General features: G+C 50.2%; 10 protein-coding genes across 10 annotated transcripts; 7 read left to right on the top strand and 3 right to left on the bottom strand.

Annotated features, from left to right (window-relative positions):
- Window positions 1–56: 56 nt before the first annotated feature.
- On the top strand, window positions 57–2,195 carry Triagg1_4071 (uncharacterized protein; the record flags this gene model as incomplete). The annotated part of the gene is made up of 9 exons (XM_062898434.1): window positions 57–188; window positions 396–524; window positions 580–763; window positions 825–908; window positions 984–1,201; window positions 1,260–1,376; window positions 1,432–1,603; window positions 1,678–1,948; window positions 2,027–2,195. The coding sequence occupies 9 exons, from the start codon at window positions 57–59 to the stop codon at window positions 2,193–2,195; spliced, it is 1,476 nt and encodes a 491-aa protein (XP_062757091.1).
- Window positions 2,196–4,166: 1,971 nt separating this feature from the next.
- On the top strand, window positions 4,167–5,682 carry Triagg1_4070 (uncharacterized protein; the record flags this gene model as incomplete). The annotated part of the gene is made up of 5 exons (XM_062898433.1): window positions 4,167–4,371; window positions 4,431–4,487; window positions 4,544–4,991; window positions 5,056–5,151; window positions 5,217–5,682. The coding sequence occupies 5 exons, from the start codon at window positions 4,167–4,169 to the stop codon at window positions 5,680–5,682; spliced, it is 1,272 nt and encodes a 423-aa protein (XP_062757090.1).
- Window positions 5,683–6,529: 847 nt separating this feature from the next.
- Window positions 6,530–7,579, top strand: Triagg1_4069 (uncharacterized protein; the record flags this gene model as incomplete). Its single annotated transcript, XM_062898432.1, has 3 exons — window positions 6,530–6,775; window positions 7,076–7,372; window positions 7,529–7,579. 3 exons carry the CDS (start codon window positions 6,530–6,532, stop codon window positions 7,577–7,579), a joined length of 594 nt encoding a protein of 197 aa, XP_062757089.1.
- A 329-nt stretch (window positions 7,580–7,908) lies between these two features.
- On the bottom strand, window positions 7,909–10,373 carry Triagg1_4068 (uncharacterized protein; the record flags this gene model as incomplete). The annotated part of the gene is made up of 3 exons (XM_062898430.1): window positions 7,909–9,051; window positions 9,336–9,449; window positions 9,507–10,373. The coding sequence occupies 3 exons, from the start codon at window positions 10,371–10,373 to the stop codon at window positions 7,909–7,911; spliced, it is 2,124 nt and encodes a 707-aa protein (XP_062757088.1).
- Window positions 10,374–10,752: 379 nt separating this feature from the next.
- Triagg1_4067 (uncharacterized protein) lies at window positions 10,753–11,647 on the bottom strand (the record flags this gene model as incomplete). The annotated part of the gene is made up of 2 exons (XM_062898429.1): window positions 10,753–11,109; window positions 11,219–11,647. The coding sequence occupies 2 exons, from the start codon at window positions 11,645–11,647 to the stop codon at window positions 10,753–10,755; spliced, it is 786 nt and encodes a 261-aa protein (XP_062757087.1).
- Window positions 11,648–13,223: 1,576 nt separating this feature from the next.
- Triagg1_4066 (uncharacterized protein) lies at window positions 13,224–14,231 on the top strand (the record flags this gene model as incomplete). Its single annotated transcript, XM_062898428.1, has 2 exons — window positions 13,224–13,275; window positions 13,378–14,231. The coding sequence occupies 2 exons, from the start codon at window positions 13,224–13,226 to the stop codon at window positions 14,229–14,231; spliced, it is 906 nt and encodes a 301-aa protein (XP_062757086.1).
- Window positions 14,232–14,760: 529 nt separating this feature from the next.
- Window positions 14,761–15,653, top strand: Triagg1_4065 (uncharacterized protein; the record flags this gene model as incomplete). The annotated part of the gene is made up of 2 exons (XM_062898427.1): window positions 14,761–15,133; window positions 15,214–15,653. The coding sequence occupies 2 exons, from the start codon at window positions 14,761–14,763 to the stop codon at window positions 15,651–15,653; spliced, it is 813 nt and encodes a 270-aa protein (XP_062757085.1).
- Window positions 15,654–15,846: 193 nt separating this feature from the next.
- Triagg1_4064 (uncharacterized protein) lies at window positions 15,847–16,496 on the bottom strand (the record flags this gene model as incomplete). Its single annotated transcript, XM_062898426.1, has 2 exons — window positions 15,847–16,421; window positions 16,478–16,496. The coding sequence occupies 2 exons, from the start codon at window positions 16,494–16,496 to the stop codon at window positions 15,847–15,849; spliced, it is 594 nt and encodes a 197-aa protein (XP_062757084.1).
- Window positions 16,497–17,597: 1,101 nt separating this feature from the next.
- On the top strand, window positions 17,598–18,338 carry Triagg1_4063 (uncharacterized protein; the record flags this gene model as incomplete). The annotated part of the gene is made up of 1 exon (XM_062898425.1): window positions 17,598–18,338. The coding sequence occupies one exon, from the start codon at window positions 17,598–17,600 to the stop codon at window positions 18,336–18,338; it is 741 nt and encodes a 246-aa protein (XP_062757083.1).
- A 1,004-nt stretch (window positions 18,339–19,342) lies between these two features.
- On the top strand, window positions 19,343–19,951 carry Triagg1_4062 (uncharacterized protein; the record flags this gene model as incomplete). Its single annotated transcript, XM_062898424.1, has 2 exons — window positions 19,343–19,450; window positions 19,511–19,951. 2 exons carry the CDS (start codon window positions 19,343–19,345, stop codon window positions 19,949–19,951), a joined length of 549 nt encoding a protein of 182 aa, XP_062757082.1.
- Window positions 19,952–20,525: the final 574 nt, after the last annotated feature.

Raw genomic sequence — 20,525 nt, 5'->3', positions numbered from 1 at the left:
TTTTTCTACGATTATCTTTCAATTTTTTTTTAAAAAATAAAAAGCGAAGTCCCAAGATGTCCGTCTTTGCGGATATTAATCCTATTGTTCCAAGCCTGGCAATGCTGATGGCGTCCAAAAAGCAGCTGCTGGAAGTCGCCATTCTAGTCGCCATCTTGATTGTGTCTCAGTATCAATGGACTAGCAATGTCAGTTAAAATGACTGATTTGCAAGTAATTTAGGTGCTTATTTACTAAACTCTTCATGTATAGTTCATTGTATCATTGTATCGACGCGTACAAGGTATACACTATCTTGTCTCGGGTCCCAAACTCATCGATCGTGCATACAACAAGGTGACAACTATTCACGACACCATACTTTGACTTAAAACTACAATTCTGACGGACGATAGGCCCTGGGAAAGGCTTTTGTCATTTTCACCCCATCCAACAATCATCTTCTCATCACATCTCCCGACCTCATCAGAGAGCTCATAGATGCGCCGCTGCAGCAAATGTCGTTGCATGCAGTAGCCACAGAGGTATACGAGGCAACACTTTATGATTTACGAATATCATGACTGATTGAATGAGCAGATTTTGCAACCAAAATACACAATGTATGGCTTTGAATGGCAAGACCAGCGTGGAATTGAGGGCACGGGATTTGTTCGTGCTCTTCGAAGCCTTCTTACATCTCACCTTCCCAAATTTCAACCCGATTTGGAGCGTATAGTGAAGACTTCCTTGGAGACCGGGCTAAGAGATGCCCAGCCAGATGGTGAGCCAATAATGCGTTTTCAAGTGGCTGCTGAATGGCTCCTCTAACTACTATTTGAAAGGCTTTGCGCACATGAGGATATTCCCATTTATGAAGACACTCATCACTAGAGTCAACTGCTTCATCTTTTTTGGCGAAGAGCTCTGTATGACATCCTTTTACTTTCTTATCATTGATAGAAATAGATGTACCTATAGGCTGACAAAGTATATGGGGATAGCCCAAAACACCGAATTCACATCGGCAGCCTTGGAGTTTCCGCAGACTGTTGTCTCCACCGCAGAGCTTTTGCGCATATCTCCCGAGTTCATGCGGTCCATGATAGCATCTATTGCTACCAATCGACACAAAGCTGCAAAAACACTATATCGCTATCTGGTACCGATGGTTGAGGAGAGACTTGCTGTTAGAGGTCTTCAGTCTAACGAGATGACACCTGTAAGTCAAGATTGTTCAGCAAATTTGTGCGTGGCTGTGTAATAGCTAACTCAATTAGACGGATTGCATGCAATGGTTGATTGAAACCTCGCCTCGCAAAAATCCCTGGACGCCTGCGAGAATGGTGGGCGAGATTATGGCAGTTTGGTTTGCATCAGTTCATCAACTGGCCATGGTATAAGTTCCCACCTTATATGCCACATCTTTTAATATACTGACATTGCGATAAGACATCAACATATGCAATTCAAGATCTATGCCTACATCCTGAGTATTTTGAGCCATTGGCTATAGAGATTCGAGACTGCTTTCATGCGGAGGATTCTTCAAGAGACGTTGAAAGACTGCCACTTCTTGACAGCTTCATCAAGGAATCAGTTCGCAACAGCAACTTCGATGCCAGTAAGTCAGCTGTATTACTATCACAAGACGACGGCCATCCCCAACAATACTGACTTACGGTACGGTACCCTTAGTTACGTGCCGGCGCAAGGCTCTCGCCCCGTATACCTTCCAAGACGGCTCATCCCTCAACAAGGGCGATTGGGCATGTATCCCCCAGCGAGCAATGATGCAAGACGGCACGCGATACAGAGACCCGCAGACGTTTGACGGCTTCAGATTTGCGCATGACAACGCCCAACACCAGCAGCATAAGCGGCCTACGGATATGCCTGAACAGAAGGAGTCCAATTTTACCGATGCTAACCTTGATTGGCCAATTTGGGGACTTGGAAATGCGGCTTGGTGAGTCAAGGATGATCTGCTCAAAGAGAACGGCCGAGGCGTTGTATTGTACTAATGAAGAATGATCTGCAAAAACAGCCCCGGTCGCTTCTACGCCTCGCTAGTGACCAAGCTCATCTTGATCCGCATCTTGGAAGACTGGGAGTGCAAGATACCTGATGTTGAAGCACCAAGATCCATGACCTGGAGGTCGAGCATTGTGCCCCGGAGCAGCACAATCATCATGTTTCGCAAAAGGCATCCTTAGTGACGAAGGCATCTTGTTTTTCTGCACAGGGAGTTGATTATATGTCGGTTTAAAGAAGCAACGGCACCTCTGAGAAAGCATATCTCATCACCTACGCGTGTAATGAGCTTGTTATTTAGGGGGCTATTGGATTTCTGTTGTTGAATATACTTTTACCTAACACATTAGTAAAATAATGATATTTTCATATCTCACCACCTCCGTTACGAATAGATTCTTTCTTCCATTCATGCAGTCTTTGACCCTCCCCCGATAGCCGCCTGCTAAATCAAGCTTTCGCAACCACAGTCTCGACTCTCTATACAAACCATGCCATTTATTGTACCTCACAGCCTGCATCAGCCTCACTCATGTGCATGAAATCTGATTCGCCGGGGCACTCCGGCACACATGTGGCACAGACTTACACGCAGGTCTGTCTGGTATCCGTGCTCCCCTCCCTGAGGAAGATCTCATCCACCGCTGCCGAGCATTGCCCTGACCATCAGAAGGATGAAAACGAGCCAGTGAGGCAACAAGTGCGCAACAAGTGGCCACGGGAAGAGCCTAATGCATCACAAGTGCCGCTAAACAGATCGATTACCTTTGGACCGCTGCGCCACGGCTGGGCTGAAGCCAATCCCATAGTCACAGTCGCCTGCATGAATATGTGAGGGGCTTGTATTCATTTCTATTCTTCTCGTATTGGAGGCGTCTAGGTTGCGGGAATCTCTCTGGCTCATGCCCCCATCAATGTACGGCGTGACCTTGTTGATTGAATCAGCTTGGTGTTGGACTAGATGGACCAGCAAGTCGTATCCGGTGTGCCGGCTGGAGAATCTGCAGCAAGGTCTGTGCTTGAAGCTATTTCGGATGTGTGATTCGTACGCCCTACGATCATATATGGAGCATCCCATGTTAGTCTGATGCTTGATTTGATGCCATGGAAAAGGCTGTGCGGATCGTCCAACGTTGAAATTCAAACTCAACGTATCGTGTCTAGACGAATAAGTGGCATTCCTTGCTGTTGTTACTCAGGGATATGATGACAGGCCTTGTGTATATGACTTCAGCTCCGAGTAACACGGCCATGGCCTACGAGAGGGACAGATTGCTCTTCTTTGCGCTCATATACTTTGCGATTCATTTTTCAGCTTTGATTCAGGATACCCTTCGAGCCTCCACGCACTGGCTGCTTCCCTGGTTTGACTTTGGCCACATCTTCTCCAATCCGGAACATGCAACATTCATTCCCCCGCTCCAGCTTGCCAAGCCACCAACACCAACGTGCGAAGAAGGGAGATGGAGCACAATGAGAAGCTTTAGTTAGATCGCGCTAGGCATAAAGAAGATTCTCATCTTGACTCTTCGATGGGATGAAACTCTCAAAATAATTGCTGGTGAACTGTAAAAGAAGAACACGATACGAATCTACATGTATTTCCGCGAAGTTGGGGAGTTCGGTCACTATTGTCATACAGCGCTTCAACTGATTCCCGTAATAAAGAATCCTAGATATAGACGCTCTCGGAGATCTCGAGAGTGGCTAAATCGACTAATGCGTAAAACGCCTTCCACACTGTTATCGAACCAACACCAATGCTATTTTTTAGCTCTTCATTCATACCTTTTTGGTTCATCAGCTGTAGCTCTTCAAAGACTAGCTGATGCTCTTTGGAGATTTAAAGAGGATGGATCTCGATGTGTCGGTTCCGGAGGGGCGAATTGACTGCACGTCCATTATATTTGCTCTATTCATCCTCACTCACCTCATTATCGTCCTGGATATCATTCCAATATCTTCTCTAGCTGGTTTTCCGTCAGATTCTCGAGATGAACTAGCCGATTCACCCACCGCTTTACGTCTGCTCCTTTATATAACTGACAACTACCATTCCAACTTCGCAACGGTGGCTCTCAGGAAGCCTCGACTGGAAGCTGGAGCATAAGGGAAAGGAAGTATAAGAAAAGCGCCAGGAAAAAAAAGACAAAATGAGCAGTCTCACTATACCCCCAGGCGTAGATCTCTGCCAAGTCCCTGCATCTCCGCCTCCTCCAGGTGTTGTTCCTAATTTCGTCGACCCTGAAACGCTTGCGGGAGCTACTATCGCAGTCTCGGCGGTCATGCTCACATGGTCGACAATATTCCTTGCTGCGCGGATGTGGATGAATTGGCGGAACTTGAAGCTAGCAGACTGTAAGTTTGAGGACCGAGCAAGGGCAACGATGTAATGCATGCTGATCATCTTCACATAGACTTTGCCATCATCGCTGTCGTTCTCAATGCTGCCTATACAGGGCTTATACTGTCAGGTATGAACACTGTCAATGCGGCTTTTCTGACCAAATGCTGATCTTGTTTTCGCCAGTGACTCGGTATTCACGGCACCAATGGAATGTCCCCATGTGTTGGTACACTGCAACATACATGAAGCTTATCTTTTCATTCGGCATGCTCCTTGGTCCCGCCATCTTCTTCGCCAAAGCTGCCATCGTGTTGCTCTATCTTCAAATATTCGCTGCAAATAGGACCATCCGTATATCCTGCTATGTTCTGATGGTCGCCCTCACTCTCACCTACTGGAGCAACACAGTTCTCGAGCTTACCTTTGCCTGTCCACGTCCTGGTGAGACGTGGACAGATCTTTTAACGAGCGGCAATCCCGGAAAGATCATCTATTTCGGGCCCGTTCAGGGCTCATTGGCTGTCGTCCTAGACATAGCCATCTTCATACTACCATTACCCGTACTATGGAAGCTCAACATGCCTCTCAGAAGACGCATCGCTCTGTGCGCCGTCTTCTTCACTGCTTTGATGTAGGTGCTCAACCATGAACATTGCTAACAAGTACACGTGCATGTACTAATATGGAGGCAATAGGGGAGTCATCGCCAGTGTCATCGCACTTTGGGCTCGCGTTAAATTGCTTGGCACACCGGACCTCACCTGGCTAGAGAGTCAGCTGTTTATTTGCATGTAAGTAGTGCGTGATGCAGGCAATTACCGTCAGATCATCTTGTCTAACCAGTGGTTCCGCACAGCATCGTCGAAAACACTGTCGCTATAATAGTCTGCTGCGTGCCCGCCTTCAAGAACGTGTGCAAGAAGCATATTGCCGAAACTCGAGCATGGAAAGCGCTTATATCTAAAGTTCACCGAAGCCGTAGCGGCAGAGGTGACGGTGAAGGAGGCGACAAAGACGTTGAGAAGGACAGCAACAGACATTGCGGCGGCCCTCGACTTGCTCAAGACTATCTCAACACAGAAAGCTCCAAAGAGTCGACTTATGAAAACGAGGTTGCTTCAGAGGGAAATCTCAAGCACTTTGTATCCCACGGACAGGGCTCCGGTAGTTACGATGCGAGCAGCTATTCGTCACGAGTGGTGCAGATCCAGGGCGGCGTCAAGGAAGAGAATGAAATGCCGGAATCGGCAAATGTTGGCACGAATGGAATTGTCCGAAACATTGACATCACGCAGGAGGTTCATCCTGAACATATGGTTTAGAAGCGGCTGCATATTGCGACTCAAAATGGTCTTCTGATTTTCCCTTTCTTTCTTTTCCCTTCATTTGTATGCTCGATTCACCTTAAAATGTCCTAAGAAAGCGAGATTCTGGATTGAGCTAGATGCTATAATAAGAACTATTACAATTTGCAAGTTGAAGATGACAAACCAAGTCGATCCTTATCGTCATAGGTCTTCTGTTGTTGGTTCTGGTTTACACATGCGGGACCATCTCCAACCCAATTATCATACAAGGTCGAGAGCACGTATACCAAGACCGAGATTTTGATTCTAGTGCGAGACTCTCATGAACGTGGTTGATGTTCATGGCACCGTATTAATTGTTTTTACAGGAGATCGGGATGTGTGCCAACATGGGGCTATTACTAGATCTACCTCGCCGATCTCGTCTACCTTGACTTCACACAAAGGTTACGTGAACGGGTGTATGCATGTAAGCTACATGCTCCTACGAATCCTTTAGGCTCAGGATGAAATCAAGCCCAATTTTAATTGCGAAGAAGCGCTTGATCCTGTCAATAGCCATAAAATCAAGCCGCTAGATGCCAAACAAATGAGAGGAATGACACGGCATGGGCGAGATTTGGTTAGTACATAGCATGTTGCGAACCAACGTTCAGTAGAGGACCTTTTATAGCCAAAAAAGCATTCCTTGTTGCTTTTATTGTAACTACTATACAGCGAACGTGACGGGAAAGCGGAAGGATTGAAAGCTGAAAATCCCGTACTTGTTGAATCGCTACCACCCTTCCATCACGACCTCTCTTCATCCTCCTTTCGGATATAGTATATCTCTGTCATTTGGCTTAGCCATTTTCACATAGAAATGGTCAAGAATCAGACAATCCTCATCACTGGCTGCTCCGCCGACGGCATCGGTGCCGTCCTCGCCCTCACTCTCGCAAAACAACACCACCGTATCTTTGCGACTGCACGCGACACATCTAAAATTCCCTTTGAGCTCAGAAGCCTCCCCAACGTATCTGTAACAACTCTCGATGTTTCATCCAAAAAGTCCGTTGCGGAGGCTGCAAAAGCAGTCGAGGAGGCGGGCCACTGTCTGGACGTGTTGGTTAACAACGCAGGGTTGGATACACGATGCCAATTATGGACGTGGACATTGACAAGGGGCAAAACTTATATAATGCAAACGTCTGGGGGGTGGTGAGAACTGTTCAAGCATTTGCTCCCCAATTAATCAAAAAGCAAAGTTCGAGTGGTTAATATGAGTTTCGTGGGCCCAGTAGTCAACACCCCGTGGATTGGTAAGTGTAATGTGACCCAATACAGCTGATCTTACGTGGCGTTTGCACATCTCTTCTAAGCCCGAAAACAAACGACGAGTATGTAATCACCATGATTAACGCGGCAGCTTCTCACAGGAACTTATGCCTCCTCCAAGGCAGCTATCAACAGCATCTCCGAGACGCTTCGCTTGGAACTTCCCCCCTTTGGCGTGAGTGTCATGACCATCTTGCTCAGTACTGTTGCTACGCTCTTTCACGCTAATGAGCTGATACCTGAGCTTCCAGAAACATCTTACTATGTCAAAATCCTCGAAACAATCACCAAGTGGGCCAAGAATGAGCTCGGTCCCAAAGGAGGTTCTACACAGGAGCTCGTCAGTTCTATCCTACCAGATATCGTGGCCAGTAATAGAAACGGAATGGTATGTAGAGGATCATATAGTGGCATTATTTGTTTTGTAACAAGGTGGCTACCAGTATCAATATTTGTAAGTTTTTCCTGTACTCTATTGTATGCCTCCCTTGAAGGGGTGAGTCGATCGAATCTAGCCGCATACTAATATGGTCTACTGCTTCAGGATATGATGATGTCTCAGGATCAAGGTTTAGATGAGCTTGCCAAGGCCTAAAAACTGTTGGGAAGTTCTGTAGAAGTGCTGTAGAAGTGGTGCAACTGAAAATCCACAAGTCTAATAACGAAGCATCTTCTCGGTAACGGTCGTGAGCTTCATGTTCAAGTGGCTTCTCGCAATTGCCATTCAGCAGAAAGAAACTTAATTTGTTTCCTAGAGATTGATACAGGGAGGTTCAAAGAACGTATCAAGAGAGTTGCAATTCACTACAAGTTATAGACGTTATATCCCTCTGAACTCTTTGTCACGGATATTATCCTCCAGCTAAATTTATAATAGTGTCCATTACAAGACCAACTATTTCATAATGCTTTACTCTTGAAACCCTACTGGATGACAATTGCACCTCTCCACTCTCTCACCGGAATCCTCCTCAGAAACTCCTCATTCGTAAAGCACTTATCCAAGTCAACCTCCGGAATGGTAAGCTGCAGCGTCCCAACTCTCTCCCACCTCGTCTCAAACGAATCAGACTCGACCCTCTGCAGGGTCAAAAACCTTGCCCGGCCATGCTCTGTACGGGGCCGTTGAGCAGCAAAGATGAGCACACTGATGAGCTCGCCTGTATCGTGCTTTCGAGTCCAGTCCTCTTCTGTTATTGAAATGGACATGCTGACACAGGCGAGCCTGCCGGCGATGCGGTACCATTTCTTATCCCACTCTTGTCGTTCGGCCTGGTAACGGCGTGTTTCGCCCGCCCTGCCTGCTAGGCGTCTCCATTCCCAGCTTCCTTTGACCTCGTGCCTTTCCGAATACTTCAATACTAAGGGGTTCCGTACTTCGAGCAGCGTAGGAACTTCTGCCTCTAGTACATCTGTAGAGTACAAGTTCAGTAATCGTAAGCACACTGGCTCGCATGGTGACCTTAGATACAAATCTGTCGCCCATACCAAGTGGATCTGTAATGGCTCGGCAGTGATCAGATCGCTCATAAAGACACTATGCTCGTCGGACGGTGGAGCACGCCATGATACTGTGCCTTGCCATCCCGCCCATGTCCAGGATGGCAGATGTGTTCTGCGAATACAGGGTTCTGAAATGAACATTTGGTGCTCTGTACCGCTGCGATGGTACCATGAGCAGACTGAGAGGGCGAATGTAATGTAAGAGCCCGTCAGGTCGACCAAGATATCGTCCATCCACATGGGAATGCCAAGATATATACAAAGTCTCTTGTCTCTGTACATACCGGCGATACCAAGGAAAGCCTTGAGTGAATCTCCACCATGACTTAGCTTTCTTGCCGAAAAAGCACGGATATGGTCATTCAACGATCGTAGTTGTGACCCGGTGGAGGCTTCGTTTGGAACAGGAAATCCGTATTCAAGCCGGTATTCATCTGTCTGTATAACATCTCGTTGATGGCTGCCCATCTCCAAATCTCCACCAGACGTTTCACTCTTGAATATTCCTCCCAAAAGATAGTCCTCCATATGTTGTCCATTGGGTATTTGGGCAGAATCTCTCTCCTGCGCGAATCTGTAGCATCCATCGCGGAGACGTGATTTCTGTGAAGTAGCTCCAGAGGCATCCGGAGACTCTCATGTGCAGCCATGCAGCGACACTCCCAATACATTTGATGGTCAGTAAATACTAGACGCCGATTCGACAGGACGCCTTCCTGGTATGTCCACCCCCTCGTCCAATACTCGGATGCCAGAATCTCTTGACGGGGATCTTGGAGTCCAGATACTAGAAGATTCCGACTCTCTAGTAGAATCTTGGGCTGACTTTCTCGAGGCGTTAATCGTACCCCAGGGAGGCCATCGCTTGCTCCAGACCCAGAAGCTGATACAATAGTGAGCTCAGCATATTCGTAAATTGTGGTCATCCGGGATATGAGATAGTCTTTCTCCATAGGATCAAGCTGGTTGATGCATAGTCGATCAACCCACAAGTATCTCAATCCCAATTTACGAGATACCGCAACGGCATCGAAGACTGTTGCAGGCCAGTCAACCAAGTCTTCCGGCCGCTGGCCCCATACATAGCTGAGTGCGGCATATTCAACACCCCAGGGCATTTCCACTACCGCCGGCGGATCCTTCTCGCAGTCAATTACACGAAACCCTCGAGTGATGGTATCACCCTTGTTCGGACGACTGCAGGAGCTCAAATGCCACTTTCGGCAAAACGAGAACCACTCCTGTGCAAGAGTGAAATCGACTGCGTCACTGAGATGCCGCGCTTCCAATAATGCGGGACTATCCTCCTCGTTCTCATCAGGCTGCAAAAGGTAGATTTGTCCAACTGCCGGGATGTCTTTGTCCAGCCAACCATCGCCATGACCAGACTGTGGTATAGACGGAACATCTGGCATGACGCCCATCCATACCGTATCTCGCGTATTGTGCCAAGCTGGACTCTTTTTCAACTTGGAGAGGCCAAATATCCAACTTTCGCTGCTGCAAAACCCAAGAAGCTTGTATTTCGCATGACGCTTATCCGGTTGGATTCTCATGGACCAAAAGAAGCGACACAGAGGGCATGTTGCTCTCGCCGATAGACGACTGCCAAACGAATGAGCAAAGAAAGCATCTCCATAGAATAAAGGACCGTCGTTTCGCCCGCTGTATAGTTCTGAAGGGCGCTTGATTAAGCCTTTTCTGGCTCTTTGGAAGTCTTCGAAAGCTTTACGGAAGAGACCGTCGATGTCGAGTTGTTTGCATTCTCGGCAGAGATTAACTGCTTGATTTGTTTTCCGACGTTTATGTTTATTTATAACGTCAGCCGTGCCCGATGAACCAGCTTCGCCATCCGAGTTGTCGTCGCGCGGCCTTTTAGAATCCATAACTTCGAGCTGCTGTATGATATTAAAAGTTGGAAAAATAAATTCATCACAACATCCTATTTCGAGACCAATGGAAATAAGAGGGATTCTCCCATTTTTTTTATCGCAAAGCCTTGGCCGGGATGATATTGCAACGGTGGTGTGAGTGGTTCTCAGCAGCGGCGCGGGAGGCTTGCAAGGCATTCTGGGAGAGTCTGATGATGGCTTGCAGGGGTCTTGAGCACAGCCAGCGGCCATGAGAGAGACCATATGGATGCCTCTGCGGCGCGTAAGAATGTAGATTTTTGAAACACATCAACAATAATGCCGTTGTATACGACTTTCAACATATAAGGGGTCTTGATGCGAAACTTGCATCTTCTACATTTAACCCCAGCACTCAACGCTTTGCAAACTCTTCTACAATCTCCTCCAACACCCTCGTCAACTCGCCCGGCATCGACAGAAACGGGCTGTGTGAAGAGTCCAGAGTCTTGACCACCCACTCGACTTCCGATCGAGCAACCAAGTGTTCCTGTATGCCAATAGGAAGCGCCTTATCCTGAAGACAGCGAATGTATGCGCGGCGACCGTCATATGCCTCATCTTTCCATCCTACCGCCGAAGGCGCTGTTTTCAAGGCCAGTTCAGAGTGTGGCAGTAGGGTCTTTGTAACACTGCTAGCTAATTCGGCTGAGCAGTCATGGTGGAAGGTCTCTGTTGGGTTGAACGTGTAGAGAAGGCATTCCGCTTCAGCCTGACATCAAACAAAGATGTATTGTTAGCACAAGAAAGTTGAGCAATTCGAGTTTTAACGTATCAAGAGGGAGAAAATTAGGATGGCGTAACAGTAGTGCGAAGCTCACCTTGGTATCATCAATGTACTCCAACCACTTCCCACCTACCAGTTGAAGAATCCCCTCGTCCTGTGCAGGTATAATGGCCGCCAGATATACAATACCAACGACACCCCCCTTTGACCCCTGTAATTCTCTGGTCCTTTTATCTAGACCCGGGCTGGCGATAACTCCCGATGCAACTAACCCGCCGTACGAATGGGCAACGATGATGACGCTTTTTCCATTGTCAACGAGAGATGTGAGTGAAGCTTTCACCTGTTCTTCGTCGTCTTGGACAGAGACGCCTGCTGTGTCGAAACTGAGGAGTGAGAAGGCTTCAGCGGAGTACCCTGCGGCTTCTAGCGACTCGATGAACGTGTCCAGGTTTGAGGCCGGGTACCATGCTCCGGGGATGATGAGAATGTGCGGTTTGGGGGAAGAAGAAACGGCTGCCATGATTGCTACACGTGAAATTCTGAAGTTAAGGTATTGTGTTTCATGCGTGTAGCCAAGTTCTCGTGGAGAAGAATCAGACGACGAATCCGATGCTTCGTGTTAGACAAGACTTTGCTCTTTTTGATGAAACAAGCATGGCATTTATACAATTTCAATGCCAAGCTTCCACGACCACCCAAACCCCTACCGCCTATTAGCATCTTTCTCTTTCTACATCCTAGCAGTGTATTCTATAGATGGAACCATGTAAGCCGCGGTTGGGGGTCGCGTTTCCAAGATCCAAGGTATTGATGAAAAGTTAGTTTCATGATGAGACGGCTTATCAAGCATAGCGCAATGGCTTGTTGGGTTATCAGTTTGCGTAAATAGTCGCTACATATATACATGTATTCATGCCGTCACTGTATTAAACCTGGCGCCAGCTGGTACATGTATCCGGCACCTATCCGATATGGTTCCATGCTGTATGCCACCAGGTACTGACCGAGTGCTAATAGATGGGATTCAAGCCAGAGTTGACGGATAGATGCCGGATAAGTAACAAGCTACGCTAGACCACCACCACAAATTGCGAATAATTAAACTGTTACGTACGAAGATCTTTGTAGAAGGTATATAAGCTTAAAGTTATCAGATCTCACCCACCTTTCTTGTATGCCACTGTGCAGATGACAACGTGAGATGAAAACAGGGCAGATGAATCGAGATCGAATTAACGCTCGTTGGTCAAGGTGGAAATACTACTCACAAACTCCAAATTGACATAAAGGTGAAACCCGCAACAAAAGACGTCGAGGTATCATGGGCCAGAAAAGTACATGTATATAGCGCTACCTATAGGCAACCGAGTCCACTTTGATTTGCCCTCTGTTTCATTGGCTATTGTTATTTGAGGTTTCTTAAATAAGAAACCCCGTTGGTGTATGTGATGTTGTTGCAGCGTGTTGCAAAAAGGTGTAGCCATATGTACAGTACATGAGCCACACCACCAATGCCTAATCTGGCAGAAGGTCTGAGACTTCTACCGATGCGGTAACTGGAGTAAACTGACTGTTTACTATGAATCAAGCATACAGCCGCTCCAAGAGTGGACAAAGGCTGAGAGGAGACAAAAGTCAATTAGCTGCCATCTACCAGCTATAAGCAACGGCAACGGAGTACCTTTCTTCGTGCTCTACTGTTTCCTCATCATGTAAGCGCACTTTGAAGAAGAAGGACGCTGATTGGAGCGAATGGCAAGGACGCCACCTCGGACTATATAACCATAACTCATCAAGAGCCATTCCCACTATCTAGCAGTATAAGTTGCCAAACGAAACAACTGACTGAATCCCGCCTGACTATCCCACCGAGTTCCATGCGCTCCAATGACGACATGTGCAGCGGAGAATCTATGGAGAAACAAGACGGAGAAACATGCCGCGGGGCATCTTCTGGTGGGGTTGCGGTTACATGGACGGGCATATATTCGGCTGGGCGCCAGACGGATGCCCGATGCCCGTTGAAACAGATGCTTGAGGGGACTTTGATTCTTTGAAATCATCATCCCTCATCAAACTCACTCACAATCCTCGAAATGGCACGACCGTATGAAGGAAAGCTGGCCATCGTCACCGGTGCCTCGCGAGGTTGGTTCCCCCCAGCTTACACATAGCCCTTGCACCATGTGATGAGCTTCATGTAGCCAGCCTTGTTCACCACCAGCACATGCTAATTCACGAGACAATTAGGTATTGGAGTGGCAGTGGCCAGGCGGCTTGCGGCCAAGGGCAGCAATGTGCTCATCACCTTTACCTCGGACTCGTCCAAGGAAATGACGCGGCAGCTCATCGAGGAGCTCACATCAAAGCACAAGATCCACAGCCACTCAGTCCAGACAGATCTCGCGCAGGCATCAACAGCAGCACCCGCCATCGTCGAGGCCGCCCGGACCTTGTTCCACAGCTACAACCCAGACGGCAAGTTCCAGATCGACATGCTCGTCAACAACGCCGGCATCTCGTCCAACCAGTTCATGAACGACCCGGAAAAGGGCCCCATCGTCGAGGCCGAGTTCACCCGCATCTACGCAGTCAACGTCCTGGCGCCGCTGCTCCTGACCCAGGCCGTGGCGCCTCACCTCCCCACGGACCGGTCCGGCCGCATCGTCAACGTGTCGAGCGTGTCGGCGTCCATCGGCTACCTGGGCCAGTCCGTCTACGCAGGCAGCAAGGGCGCGCTCGAGGTCATGACGCGCACGTGGGCGCGCGAGCTGAGCGAACGAGCAACCGTCAACTCCATCAACCCGGGCCCGGCCTGGGGCGACATGTACGCCGCGGCAGGGCCATCGTTTTGGACGCGCAACCAGCCCTACGTGGATGCGGCGCCGCTGATGGCGTACGACGGCGAGGCTGAGGTGCTGCGGCAGGCGGGCGACGAGGCGGACAAGTTTGACAAGCTGGTGAGGGAGGGCATGGGCGGGAGGAGGCCCGGGTTTGCGGATGAGATTGCGGGCACGATTGACATGCTGTGCACGGCGGAGAGCGGGTGGACGACGGGGAGCGTGGTGTGCGCCAATGGCGGCATGAGGATGACGATTGCGTAGATGTTCGTGTTCGTGTACAGTAGAGCAACGGAAGTTGATTGATGAGAAACGGTTACTGACCTGCCGCATGTGAATTGGTGGTTTTTTGAACAAGGGCCTTGATGGTTCTCGATGCCGTGAGGGCGTGCGTCAATTGGTTGGTTGGACTTGGTAAATACAACTCCAGCTCGTTTGTGCTACTTTGTGCCCCTCCAAACCAAAGACACTGCCCCGCCGCAATCAATTTCGGTGACGCAGTTGGTTCGTGATGCCTGGACTCCGTACTGTACATGGCTCAGATGTCATGAGCTCTGCCAAGCTGGCCTCACGAATGACACGTGGACGTCGCTCGTCGATTTGCAGACTACACAGAATCAAATTGTTTCAAACCCCTTCCATGTGACACACATTTCAACTACAAACATGCCACGGTCACAGCTCAGCGCTTGATTCCGCAAACAGTTCCTCTTCACAACCACTCCCACTTACACCAATCCACCTCGCACAACGGCTCACACTCACATCCTCGCAATCTCCCTCCACAGCAAACATGTCCACCTCATCCCTCGACTTCCGAGCCATCGTCACCGGCAACGACTTCACCCCCGAAGCCGAGTCCCAGCTCGCTGACCTCCTCGACGCCGCCATAAACCGCAGCACAAGCCCCGAAACCGCAGCCGATGGCATCGACAAGCTGTGCCCCCGAAACGAAGACGCAGAGAGTTTCCTCTGGTCGCTGTGGACGCTCCTCGCCGACGTCGCCAAGCGCTTCCCCCTCGACGACCCGCGCCTCCGGAGCCTCGTCGAGATCCTCAAGGCGCTCAACGCCAAGCGGAGTGGCAGCGTCGAGATCTGGGGGTCACAGCACGAGCTGTGGGCCGACATGCCGCTCTTTGGCGCCGTCATGAGAGAAGAGTGGAACGGTGGGTTTGCAGCTTCTCTTGCTAATTAGCGACCTAATGATGTATACACAATTAGCTACAAATTTGCTGATTTTCTTCAGCATCCCCTGAATTCGATAATCGACCTGACCAAGCCGCCAAAATCGCCCAGTGGCTCTCCCTCAACTCCTTCGCCGCCCGCCTCCTCGGCGCCTCCGTCCAGGATTGGACAAACTTTGCCCTATGGGAGCTTCGCGACGGGCTGGAAGAGCCGTTTCCCACAGATGAGGCCAGGGACACGCACTTGGTCACTGCGTCTGAGTGGCTCACCCAGGCTGGCCAGGTGCTGTACAACGAGACGAAGAACAGTATCGAGCTTGATGCGCAAGCTACCCGAGCTCTAGGCCCGGGTTCTCTGATTGAGGGAACCAAGTCAGGATTCAATGAGGAGAGATGGAGCTTTTGGAAGAAGAGGTTGGAAGAGCTGAGCGCAGACGCAAGCGCCGAGACCAAGAAAAGGGTTGACAAGGCGTTGGAAGTGATCAAGGGCCTGGAGGCATAAGCCATCTCGAGACGAAAACAATAGACGTGAATCTGTTTTTCCCTTTTTTTTTCGCGTGGGCCAAATGCTGGCAACCCATAAATATTCGCTTTCTACATCATGAGCAGCCACGGCTTCATAAAATCCATCCTTCCCAAAATGAAAAGTTCAACAGAAACACCAATGCGCCCAACTCTAACAATGCCCAACATCATTACGCATACATCATATCGCCATCCTCCTCTTCATCATCTTCCACAATAGGAACCTCCTTCTTCCTGCCCATCTCCTCACGACACATGGGACAAGTCCCCTTGCTCCGCAACCACGGCCCAACGCACTCAAGATCGAACCGGTGCTTCCCCTTGCACGGCAGCTCCACGACAAGGCAAAACTCGTCCTCCAGGTAGGGCACCTTGCAGATGGCGCAGTCGTCGTCCTTGTCGAGCCTCTTCCTGTTGACGCGGTCCAGCATGTCGACAAACTCCTGGCTGGCGCCCTGCAGCCGGGTGGGCGGGTCGTGGATGTCCTCCTCGAGCGAGCTGATGAGGTCCTCGAGGAACGAGCGGTTGTCCGTCGTCGGCGCCGTCGTCAGCAGCGTCTGCATCTGGCTCTGCAGCAGGCGGAAGAGCGCGGCGGTGTCGACGGGCGTGGGCGTGGCGTGCGGGTTGTTGTGCGGGTTCTGCGTCGTCGCGGGCTCGTCTAGCTGGTTGAGGAGGGAGAAGAAGGAGGCCATGTCGACGCGGCGGCCGGCGCGGCGAGATTCGGAGAACTGGACATTGTGTTCGACTGCGCGTTGTGTTTTAGATCTTGGAGTTGTGATGGATTGGTTTGACTGAGCTTACGTTCGTATTGAGTGGCCATGATGGGCGGAGTTTAGGTGCGTAGGTGTTTTTTTTTTTTTTTCTTTTGGTTTTTTTCGTTTTGCGTGATGTGAGGCTATGCGAGTCGGTGCAACAGTAATTCCTCGGTTCACAATCAGGCTGCGCGCATATGATGTGATGCGATGCGACGATGGCGGAGTTTTTGATTGGAAACTGAAGCTTCAATCCTGGCAGGCAGAGAAGCTGTCGCAAGCCCACTTCGGACCTAGCAGTGATGGAGGGGCAATGCTGGGCTGGCAGTAGGGCAGTTGGAGGGGCACCGATGGCGCCTAGCGAGTATGCGGATGCCCTGGAGGGGACCGTTATGGATCAAAGTAGCTCGGCTGTAGCTCAGCCCTGGAGGTTGAAATTGCATTTGATGTGAGCTCTTTGCAGTCTGACGAGCTCATGCAGTCCCCAAAAAGGACCAGACATCCATCACATGCAATCAATTCGACCAGCATCATAAGCACCAGACGGGGCAGCGGCGTAATTGCCCCGACGCCTCCACCAGCTGCATCGATCCAATGCCTCGAGCGTCAACCCAGAAATCACGTCCGTCACGGAACATCCCGTACTGTATGTGCCTGTGCCGGCGCCCCCGTCAGAAGGTTAATACGATCGATGCCTACTAAGGTAGAACCAAGCAGGCAAATCACATCAATCGTAACAACCAGAGCTACCTACCGTATCAATTTAGTAGTACCTCCAAAAGTCCGCTCCTATCCGCTCTGTCCGCCGTATCACATGGTAGCCGTTGGTTCAATTCTTGATTAGATGTTGCCCATTCTCGCCTGCGGGCGGACAATCACAGACATGGGCCCCCCAATCATTCCAGAAGCTCGGGCGTTTCGGGCCGCATTTGTTATTAACTCCATTCCATCATAGGTACTACGCATATCGTTTACAAGGCACGAAAGTACCTACCTAGGTAGATGGGTACTATATATGATGGATTAGTACCCAATCCAAGCTGGTTGCTGCCCTCTCCCCCCATCTGGCTCCTCCTCCTCCTCCTCCTCCAACTCCATATAGCTCCCACATAGCTCCAGACTTGACTTCAACACATCGCCATCGCCATCAACAGATTCAAAACAAAACAATGGCCGCTCCCCACTCCGCCGCCGTCTTTGGCTCGACCGGCCTCGTAGGCTCCTTCATCCTCTCCAACCTCCTCGCAACCGGCCCCTTCAGGCCCGTCCACACCGTCGGCCGCCGCGCCCCCAAGGCCGCCGCCGCCGAATCGCCCAACCTCAACTCCATCATCGACGCCGACGTCACCAAGTGGCCCGCCGCCCTGACGAGCATCTCGCCCGCGCCGCACGTCGCCTTCTCCGCCATCGGCACCACCCGCGCGGCCGCCGGCGGCATCGAGAACCAATGGAAGATTGACCACGACCTCAACGTCGAGGTGGCCCGCGCCGCCAAGCAGGCCGGCGTCAAGACCTTTGTCTTCATCTCCAGCGTCGGCTCCGACGGCCTGCTGGCGTCCACCTCGCCCTACAGCAAGATGAAGAAGGGCGTCGAGACCACGGTCAAGGAGCTCGAGTTCGACCACGGCATCATTGTGCGCCCCGGCCTCATCATGGGCGAGCGCGAGCAGAAGCGCCTCGTCGAGGGCCTCGCCATGGCGTTTGCGCGGGGGCTGGGCTTCCTCGGGTTGAAGGACAGCTTCGCGCAGGATGCCGAGGTGATTGCGCGAGCGGCCATCCGGGCCACGCAGCTGGCCGACGAGGGTAAGGCGCCCAGCAAGTTCTGGATCCTCGGCCAGAGCGACATCATCAGGCTTGGCCGGACCGAGTGGGAGGCCACCAAGGAGGAGGCCAAGGAGGAAACTCAGTGAATGGCGAGTCCAACATGTGTCACAGAAAGGGCTGCATTTTGTTTTGCGGCATCTGTGAAGAGTCAATACCCATCCCACTCTCTCTGGTTCTTTTTTGTCTTCATTTTTTTCTTCTTTGACGCTCTTTTATACGCAGAGTTTCGTCTGAACTCGCCACTGTTGAGCTCAGAAATTGTCGGAATTGGAATTGGAATTGCAATACCCCCCCAGTGCTCAGGTCAATTGCGCATTTTGTTAGGAACAGGGGGACCAGAATGATACACAGAATATGACGATGGCAGATTAATAATTTGCAAAGGCGTTTTGACGCCCCGGAATTGCTGGGGCCATTGGTCAGCAACAGATTGACGGCTTACATGTAGTTTTGAAATGAATATGCAAATGATACCTCCAAAACCATTTCTTTAAAAAAAAAAAAAAGTGATTTAAAACACCCCATTCTGCTCTTGATGAATCCATGATCCCCCCCTTTTACAATGTAAAGAGTCATAAACCACGACTTTCTTCTCCAGCAACACCACCAATCTTGCATCCTAATCCTTACAGCAATAGAAAACCCGCTTACCCGCGTCCGGACTTGCCCCGCCACCGAAGCCCGAGCTGGATCAACTAGACCCAAGCGCCGTCAATAGAAGAAGAAGGAAAAAAAAAAAAGTTGCCCGTTTCCTTTGGCTTCTGCCCCGCCAATCTGGAGGCCCGCACGCCGTCTCCATTCTCTTCTCCAGGGCAATCCCGCGCGCGAGCTGATAAGGCATAATTACGGAGAGCCCCTCGATTGCAAGAGTCATATACCGACCGAGTTTCCTTTCTTTTTCAAGAGTTAGATGCATCCTTGTTCCGTTGGGTCTGCGGCATAAAAGAAGATACTATTCAAACCCTTGAGAGATTGTTTCCAAGGAAACTCCGTGTCCCTGGACTGCCGGCGCATCTCATCACCCGCATCTTCAGCCATCTCAACTCAACTCATCCCAAACTCACTCACTCACTCGACATCACCCATCACCATGTCGTCCCGCCCCGACATCGTCGGCCCCCAAGCCGGCCCCGAATCTCCCTACCCTTACAAAATGGAAGGCAAAGTCATTTCCGGCTTCGGCCGCGGCTCCAAAGAGGTACGTAAAAAACACCTCCAAAAACGTCCATCATTCTAACAATCCCCCTTCAAAAACCAGCTCGGCATCCCAACCGCCAACCTCCCCGTCGACGACGCCCTCACCCCCTGGATCGCAAACATCCCCTCGGGCGTCTACTTCGGCTACGCCTCCCTCGCCCTGCCGTCCTCCCACCCGGACCAGCCCGCCTCCGCCCCCTCCGGCGCATTCACCGTCTTCCCCATGGTCATGTCCATCGGCTACAACCCCTTCTACAAGAACACCGTGCGCAGCGCCGAGGTGCACATCCTGCACAAGTTCGGCCGCGATTTCTACGACGCCCACATGCGCCTGCTGATCTTGGGCTTCATCCGCGAGGAAAAGGACTACAAGAGTCTGGAGGCGCTGATTGACGATATCAACTTTGACTGCGAGGTTGCCAAGAAGAGTCTTGCGAGGGAGAGCTGGGCGTGGGATAAGGGGAGCGAGGAGGATGCGGAGTGGTTCGTCAAGCCTTTATAGATGATTTTTCTCAATGTTTTTTTTTTTTTTTTTTTTTTTTTAATTTGTTTCAATTTTGTTGGAGTGTCACAGACAAGATGGCTATTTTTTACTACACCAGGTGGGAGGGAGAGGATACAAGGTTGGGATGGGCATCACCATAGACAGGAGAGAGAGAAAAGCACCGCAAATGTTCTTGGATAATAGAAGAAGAAAACAAAGCCAATAGCATCATACCGGCCAAGATACACAAATCCCCCTTCTTGGCCAGTTCACACTTATATACTAAATGTACGTAAATTTGGAGAATGTGTGTGAGGTATGCGTTGTTATGTGTTTTGTGTCTGTATGTGTGTGTTCGCGCACGCGGGTATCATCCAAGTAATCCCCTCTTTTGTCATTAAAAGTTTCATGTCATAGCGGATCCCGAAAACGAAGAAAACAAAATACCCAAGCCAGCCAGAAATCATACCCGTCACGAGATGCCCCCGTGCCTTTCATGAATGACAGCAGAAAAAGAAGAAAAGCAATCCTAAATCTAGCCCCCATAGCCCACCGAAATTTTGTTTTTAAAGGGGTAAGCCGTATAATGCGT

Source organism: Trichoderma aggressivum, assembly GCF_033847375.1.
Source record: "Trichoderma aggressivum f. europaeum strain CBS 100526 chromosome Unknown scaffold_012, whole genome shotgun sequence".
Classification (NCBI taxonomy): domain Eukaryota; kingdom Fungi; phylum Ascomycota; class Sordariomycetes; order Hypocreales; family Hypocreaceae; genus Trichoderma; species Trichoderma aggressivum.
This window is presented reverse-complemented; position numbering and strand designations above follow the sequence as displayed.